The 7,839-nt window shown below is 43.6% G+C and overlaps 1 protein-coding gene across 1 annotated transcript; it reads left to right on the top strand.

The window, feature by feature from the left end:
• Positions 1 to 1,109: 1,109 nt before the first annotated feature.
• Positions 1,110 to 6,160, top strand: LOC124674878 (type I inositol polyphosphate 5-phosphatase 4-like). Its single transcript, XM_047210932.1, has 13 exons — positions 1,110 to 1,639; positions 1,746 to 1,836; positions 2,499 to 2,588; positions 2,789 to 2,876; positions 3,121 to 3,225; positions 3,319 to 3,813; positions 3,947 to 4,082; positions 4,188 to 4,381; positions 4,467 to 4,575; positions 4,725 to 4,873; positions 4,981 to 5,232; positions 5,602 to 5,637; positions 5,717 to 6,160. The coding sequence occupies exons 1-11, from the start codon at positions 1,610 to 1,612 to the stop codon at positions 5,198 to 5,200; spliced, it is 1,707 nt and encodes a 568-aa protein (XP_047066888.1). The 5' UTR covers positions 1,110 to 1,609; the 3' UTR covers positions 5,201 to 5,232; positions 5,602 to 5,637; positions 5,717 to 6,160.
• The last annotated feature ends 1,679 nt before the right edge of the window (positions 6,161 to 7,839 follow it).

Genomic DNA, 7,839 nt, shown 5'->3' with positions numbered 1-7,839 from the left:
CCTTCGCGCTCGCGCCTAGGTTTAGCACCGTCGCCCCTCGCCTGCCTCCGACATATAAAATGGGATGTTTGCCCATCGCCCCTCACACACAACCCTACCGTTCCGCATCCACAACCCTAGCCACCACCACCCACTTTTCGTCACACGCTCTACATGGCGGGTTCAACTGGCCGCGGTCGAGGACGCGGCCGCGGACGCCGCGACCGTGGCAGGGGCGGTTGTGATACACACTCGTCGTCGCTTGAGGAAGAGGAGACGGAGTGCCCCCACGGCAAGTATTTCGAGCTCGTCGTCCTCATCAACGACGACCCTTTCGGCAAGAAGAAGCTCCCGGACAGGTTTGCCAAATTTCTTGCTGGCCGGGAGCCAACTGAGGTGACCATGTGGGAAGCAATTTGCGGCTTGTGTGTGGACTTTGGAGGTCTTGTTCGACGGGGAAGACAAGATATACCTCCACATCGTCTGGAAGAAGTTTGCTCGCAACCACGACGTCAATGTCAGCTGCTTGGTGAACTTCTTCTACGAAGGCGACGATGAGATGAGCGTCAAGGTGTTCGATAACGTGTCTTGTCGTATCCATCAACACGGTGACAACTCGGGCGACAACAACGATGACGACATCAACAAAGAAGACGAGGACCATCACGATATTAGGTGTTTATGCTCTTCTTTAATGTTTCCAAGGTTTCTGGATGTCCTTCGTTGGCCGTTTCAATATTTTTTCAAGCGACGAAACATCCTTAAGATTATGAAAAAAGCGTGAGTTTTAAATAAAAAATTATTTAAAGGTAGCGTTTGGGGGACGCGACTAGAGAGGGACGCCTCAAATCGCGGCATCATGGTGCGGTGTCTCCAAACGATCGATTCGACCCGTTTTTTACAGACGCGATTTGAAGGACATGACTGAAGCATGCTAAAATACGAGGATATTTTTTTATAATTTCCTGCCGTTTATTTTGGCCGGGCGAATGCTGCGTCCACCTCCTTCAGTCTACTGCCATATGTGACCCCTCCCTCCTCCTCGGCTCCACCACCCTCTCCACAGGCCAACACAGCTCTGCTTCTCCCCCTCCTCTCCGGACCGGGATTCAGGCGATAGGGCCAAGAAAAAAGAGAAGGAAGTGGATGAGAGAGAAAGCAAAGTGCAAGAGAGAGGTGAACAGGGGAGGGATAAAAGGGCAGCAAAAGGAGTGAGCACACAAATACAGAAACAGCAAGCGCCCCTCTCTCTATCTCGACTCCTCTGCCCCCTTTCTCCCACCTCAAAGACATTTCGTCCCTCCTCTCCTCCTCCCTCCCTCTCTCCCACCGGTACAAGTAGCAGCAGGCCTCCCTCAGCACTGTACCTCTAGCTCCTGCATCCACCCTGCGTACCTAGAGTCGGGAGCGGGGCGGTGCCTGCATTGCTTGCCTCCTACTGGCCGCAAGATTCGTGGTATTTGCCCGTCAGAATCCCATCCCTGTGCGAGGTTGCTGCGGCGAGCCGGCCGATTTGGGGCTAATTCGGTCCAAGATTTGAGCCTCCCGGATCAGAGATCGCGCCAAGCTCGAGGGTGGCGGCCGGGCAGGTAGAGATCCCTCTTGTCTGCTGCAGAGGAGCTATGAGACGATGAGGGAAGATAGCAACAAGAAGAGCAAGGTGAGCCAGCTGTTCATCTGTCCATCCATCCATCTTGATGTTCTCGGTTGAGCCGTATGCTCATCAGGTTGCTGGTCTTTTCCTTCTTCTTTTTCCACGAGTGTAGCTTTCATGGTCCAAGTCCCTCGTGAGGAAGTGGTTCAACATCAGGAACAAGGCGAACGACTTCCATGCTGATCTCGACGCCAGCAGCAAAGGTATGCTTAATGCATCCTACCTTCTGCCTGTCCAAACTTGACTAATTGCGTTGCATATTACAGGACCTTGTTCTCTGAATTTACTTTGGGGTTAATTAATAGTGTCCCAGCCCAAAATGGCATACCTTATCCCCTTTAACTTCCAACAAAGCCCATTGCTTGTGAGTTTATCCTGCCGTGTCTGCAGTAGTTATCACCTCCGTATTATCCCTGCTCCTTTTATTCTAACCTCCTGCTCTTGATTCAGAGAGGTAGATGAGCAACTGCTAATTGACATGTCCCGGTCAGACACTTTTTTCCCCCACATAGATATCTGCTACGTTTCAGACTTTCACTTCCAGTTTCCAGATTTGATTCACTGATAAAACAAGACCTTCAAAAGGTCCCAACCAACTAACAACCTTTTTTTGCCACACATACATCCTGCAAAATAAATAAATAATAATATGTTTTTGTTTCATGAGCGATCCTTGTGCCTGTATGTTTCGCATCTTTATGTCATTTTCTTGGGCGTGAGTTTTCAGTTTCTCGTTTTATTTGAAGGATAGAGAGTTCAGAGAAAGATCACAAGCAAACAATAAGATTAATCTTCTCCTTTCACTTTGCGGTTTGTTGTTGCTGCCTTTTGTTTGGGTTTGTGCTGAACTTGCCGTGTGATCCAGGAAGGGATCACGGTGATGGTTGTGGAGCACGGAGGGTCAGCTTCTCAGCGAGCGAAGCAAGCACAAGTACACCCAAGAAAAGCAGAACTGGTACGTTGGAAAGACGTATCTGGATTGGACCACACAAACCTGTCTTTCTCTCTCCTCCATGGATGCAGCTTTCCCTTTCCACCACCACAACTCTCTTTGTCACAAGCTCCTTTGAATCTTTCTGCAGTAGCATCAGCATCTTTTGTTCTACCAAGTTACCTGATTGTTCTTGCCTCTTGTGTTCTTTATGGGGCCCACAGACCGGCCATTGAAGCGCAGCGCCGATCGTGTTCGCCGCGGGAGGAATGATTTCGATATGGCACGCGTGACAGAGGTTCAAGATTACAGGTAGGTAACATTTGTTGTCATGCATGTTCTTTTTTCTGCTAGGGTCATCAGGTCAGTTGTGTACTATTAGTGTCGTAGATTGTATTGAATATCGCATCTCTGTCCGATCATGGCTGTCTATGTTATTACTGTTAGGCCTTTATAGAAAAATATCACTGCTAGGCAGTTCCTGCAATTTGACTTTGCTACAATATGCCGATGGGTTCGCTGATTGGTCACTATATCTGCTCCCTTTTGTGTGCAGAATCTTTACCGCGACATGGAATGTTGGTGGTAAGTCCCCACCAAGGGGCCTAAATTTGGATGAGTGGCTCCATTCTTCACCTCCCGCCGACATCTATGTATTAGGGTATGTGTTGGATGACCGTCCTATAGAGTCAACTTGTTTTGTACAGTGCTTATTTTTTCTGTTTCAGTTGATTTGATTCTTTGACCTTTGCAGATTTCAGGAGATTGTTCCGTTGAATGCTGGAAATGTTCTCGGTACTGAAGATAACATTCCAGCAAAGAAGTGGGTATCACTTATTAGGAGGACACTAAACAAGAATCCTGGGACCAGCGGTTATGCTGGCTATCATACACCTTCACCAGTACTCGATCCAGTTGTAGAATTAGATGCTGATTTTGAGGGGTCTGCAAGAAGGCAGGATAACTTCTCATTATTCCAGCGTCGATCATTCCACAACCTCAGCCGTAGTTTGAGAATGGATGACTGCATGCAACAACCAAGATTGGAACGCAGGTTCAGCGTGTGTGACCCAGTCAACTTGGGAGGCAGACCGAGTGACTTTGATGGAAATTTGCGATGGACTGGGTCACCAGATTATGAGAACAACGATGAAGAACTGACCATTGGCGCACAATTTTCACCGTTCCCTTACATCTACAACATGCAAGGACCTACTGATGGAAACGACGAGCAATCAAATAACTCCAGGTATTGTGTGTGCTGTCATAAACATAGGAAAAATGTTGCATATTTTTTCCTTATATTGATACCAATGGTCCTGCATTTTTGTGTCTTAAATTCCTCTGAAACTAATTACTTAAACATAATGGCGGCCCTTCAGGTATTGTTTGGTAGCCAGCAAACAAATGGTTGGCATATTTCTGACTGTTTGGGTGCGCAATGAAATAAGGGAAGATGTGAGGAATTTGAAAGTTTCTTGTGTAGGTAGAGGATTGATGGGTTATCTGGGAAATAAGGTAACATCAAACCAAATAATATGTGCATCCCTTCTCTGCGGACATTTAGTCACTGTTCATATGTTGTAAATTTTCTTGTATTAAGGTCCTTCCCTTTTATCGCAGGGCTCTATATCAATAAGCATGTCTTTGCACCAGACCAGTTTCTGCTTCATCTGTTGTCATTTAACCTCAGGGGAAAAGGAAGGAGATGAAGTGCGCAGGAATTCTGATGTTCTCGAAATTTTGAGAAAGACTAGGTTTCCACGAGTTCGTGGTGCTGGTGATTCTAAGTCACCTGAAACAATTCTTGACCATGAGTAAGTCTTCTCTTTTCCCAGAACACTAATGAAGAAGCTGCAACGAGCTTGTCTGACAATTCTTGCCCTCTTATATTGATTGCAGTCGTATAATATGGCTTGGGGACTTGAACTATCGGATTGCCTTATCATATTGTTCAGCAAGAGCTCTTGTTGAAATGCATAACTGGAAGCAATTGCTAGAAAAGGACCAGGTAATATTTCATTTCTATTGTCAGGGTTATGATGTCATACTTCAGCAAGATACAATGGAATTGATGAGTAAAGTTTTCTGACAAAATGACATTTTTTATAGAAATTATGAAAACTGAAATAAACCTTGACTTTACTTCTACTGGATCAGCTTCGGATACAACGAAGATATGGGCGAGTCTTCCAGGGTTGGAAGGAGGGAAGAATTTATTTTCCTCCCACATACAAGTATTCATTCAATTCTGATCGGTATGCTGGAGAGGGCATGCATTCCAAAGAGAAGAGGAGAACACCTGCATGGTATGTTTCATTAGTTTACATAATGTACAAATAGAGCTGCTTTATTTTACAGTAGATTACTGCTTGCTGAGGATCTCACCGCTTTCTGTTTTGCTATCAATTGAAAGGTGTGATCGCATTCTCTGGTACGGAAACGGCCTCAGTCAGCTATCTTATGTTCGTGGAGAGTCTCGCTTCTCCGATCACAGACCAGTATACAGTATTTTCATGGCTGAGGTTGAGATTGCCCGCCAGAGGAAGAAGAACATGGGCTATTTCAGCTCTAGAATTGAGGTGGAGGAGCTGTTACCACATTCACGGAGCTACAGAGACATAAACTTTTACTGATTTGACTTATCAAGTTATCAGCATGATTTAAGGTATGCTAACTCTTTCATGTTGATGCAATTCTAAGTGTAGTGAAACTTGAAAACTTTGTTCTGGTTGCATCATGGTCTATAGATGTTTGACCTGCTTTAACTTGTTTACTTGCATTCCACCTTTATTTACTCTAGTATTTACTCTAGTGTCGCATGGTGCACCCTAAGAGGTCACCACCTAAAGTACTATATATGTATGGTTCAAGATTCAGTTCGTTAGATAAGCAGATGTGAGTTTGACCATGTATTTTAGCTTTTGACTTTTTGTTTGCTGATATGCGACATGCTTAGAGTCTAAGATATGATTGCCGGTAATGATGATATGGTCCGAAAATTAATCCCTTTTTTGTTTGGCATCCCTCATGACAGATACTCAAGCAAGAATGTGCAAATACTAACTTACAGGTGCATTTGTCAGTCATTTAGATGTACTTTAAGACTATTGCAAAGACCGAGTTTATTGACACTTACGATATTGTTTCAGGATATCGGGCAATTTTGCGGACGGCCATTGTGTCAAATGGACAAGTACCAGCCCATGTCACTAACTATACATTTGTGACCCATCTTTAGCCTTTAGCTTCTCTGAACAAGGCATCGTTCCAGTTTTTTTCCTTCTTTATTTATTGTTTAGATTGTCCATAAACACCATATTTTATTTTATTTTATTTTCCTATTTGGTTTTGTAAGCTTTGTAAACAAACTAGAGTGCCCCTTGCAAGGTGTGGACGAATTATTGCAAAACATGATACCTGTCCTTAGCTTTAGGACAAGGTGTTCCTAGGCTGAGGGAGGAATGATGGGTGTTAGAAGCTTGCATTGTTCCAATCATGTGTATACCTTCTTCCTTTTGTGCTTGAGGAGTTATGTGAGGCATGCAATTGTTGCACTCATTGCTAGTGTGGCAAATCAATTGGCAGTTTTGGCACCCTCCATTATGCTCTCAGATGGCAATGCCTTCTATAATGTTCATCATATTCTAAATTGCTGCTCTCTAAATTGTTGCTCTCATTTTGATGTACGAGATGCACCATGAAACCCCCAATTGTTTTCACCCATTAAATTATCTCAGATGGCACTGGCACTAGCTCTTGGAAAACTAAACTCTGCTACTTGATGTAAATAAAAGGAGTTGAGTCTCCCTGTTATGCTGAACCCATTGGAAGCTCAACTCTTTGGCATGGAGTCACGTGGTGTGATCTCTCCTTCCCAGGTTCACGCACCACAATTCTATTCTCGGTGCATTTCTTTAACAGAAAAGAATAGAGAAATTCATGTTGGGAATCTTCTTTTCTTCCACATTGCTTTTGTGTGATGTATAGCAGCAGTAGATGTACACATTGACAGTTACATCAAGTCATGAGCAGGAGAGCACTTGATCCAAACAGTAGATCAGATCGAGAGGTTTGACCCTTTGCTTCAGAGTTCTGGCAGTTCACTCTATCCTAGAAGAAAAATATACTATGATATAAATTTCAATGCTGTGCTATGTGCCCTCCATGTGAAGCAAAGTAAAACTAGTACTAGTACTTAGTATTCGGTCAACCAAGAACTGTACCCCCTTTCAATATTTCTTTTCCTTTAGTTTTGCAATTACTTTGAGATTCTAGAATCCTGCATATAGAGTTACACCAAGAGAAGAGCAGGAGCAGAGGTAAAGCGGAAAGCAAAAGAAGTGCTGTTCCGAGTTTCTATCCGCGCAAGTAAAAAGATAAAGGTAAAGGGAGTAAAAGAGATGAAGCAGGAACGGTCACATCTCACATCCAGTAAATGGATCCAGTTATCCAAGTACAAGCAAAGCATCTGCAATGAGCACTTGCACGATGTTCCGAAGGCACCGTCTGCTTCTATGATGAATGAGTATGGGGCATTGTCTCATTGTGTTTTGCCTTCATTGTCAGCATAAAATCTTTCTTTCTGAATAAAACATTTATTATTACCCAAAAAAACAGCATAGTCTTCTGAGTGTACTGTTCATGTGGGTCTGGAACAAAACGATAGGTCGACCTGTACTTCTTGACCGTTAACGTTACTCTGATCTGATCACTCTTCAGGCCCAGGGTGGCATCGCGGGCTTGTGATTAGTTAGCGTAGAACGTCATTTGCCCAACAAAGATATGTATTAGAAACTGTCCTGAAGAGCCAACATATCTTCAACATAAGATTGAAGGGATCAAGGGAGCGAGAATGGATTTTTTTTTTTTTTTGAAATAAGGCAAAAGCTTTGCATATCCATTAATTAGAGGTGAGTCTGCAGTAAATTTTATATGGATGTTGACTTGCTTTGAACAACTGCCAGACATGACTATCAATTTTCATAAAGAGTGGCCTACTTCCCATTAACATGAATGCAGAGGAATTAGAACCTTTTATTGAGATTTTCTAGTGTGTTGCTAGAAAATTACTAGTAAAATACTTAGACATTCCAGTATATTTTGATAGATTGAGGAAAGAGGGACTTGCAGCCTCTAATAGAAAACAATCAGAATAAAGATTTTTGGTTGGAGGGGAAGCTTAACACAGGGTAGAGGAATGCTATTTATGATTTGGGTAATTTGTTTTGTAGGACTGAGTTGACCAATGCTTGCACTTGTTTGTGTTGATGGA

The sequence above is a fragment of the Lolium rigidum genome, chromosome 7 (genome assembly GCF_022539505.1).
Source record: "Lolium rigidum isolate FL_2022 chromosome 7, APGP_CSIRO_Lrig_0.1, whole genome shotgun sequence".
Lineage (NCBI taxonomy): Eukaryota > Viridiplantae > Streptophyta > Magnoliopsida > Poales > Poaceae > Lolium > Lolium rigidum.
This window is presented reverse-complemented; position numbering and strand designations above follow the sequence as displayed.

What these genes read in the sequence shown, in the direction of transcription:
- LOC124674878 (XM_047210932.1), top strand. Translation starts at nt 1,610, where the DNA reads ATGAGGGAAGATAGCAACAAGAAGAGCAAG. An exon ending in ACCCAAGAAAAGCAGAACTG is followed by an intron (nt 2,589 to 2,788) that starts GTACGTTGGAAA and finishes TGGGGCCCACAG; the next exon opens with ACCGGCCATTGAAGCGCAGC. An exon ending in GAGCAATCAAATAACTCCAG is followed by an intron (nt 3,814 to 3,946) that starts GTATTGTGTGTG and finishes GCGGCCCTTCAG; the next exon opens with GTATTGTTTGGTAGCCAGCA.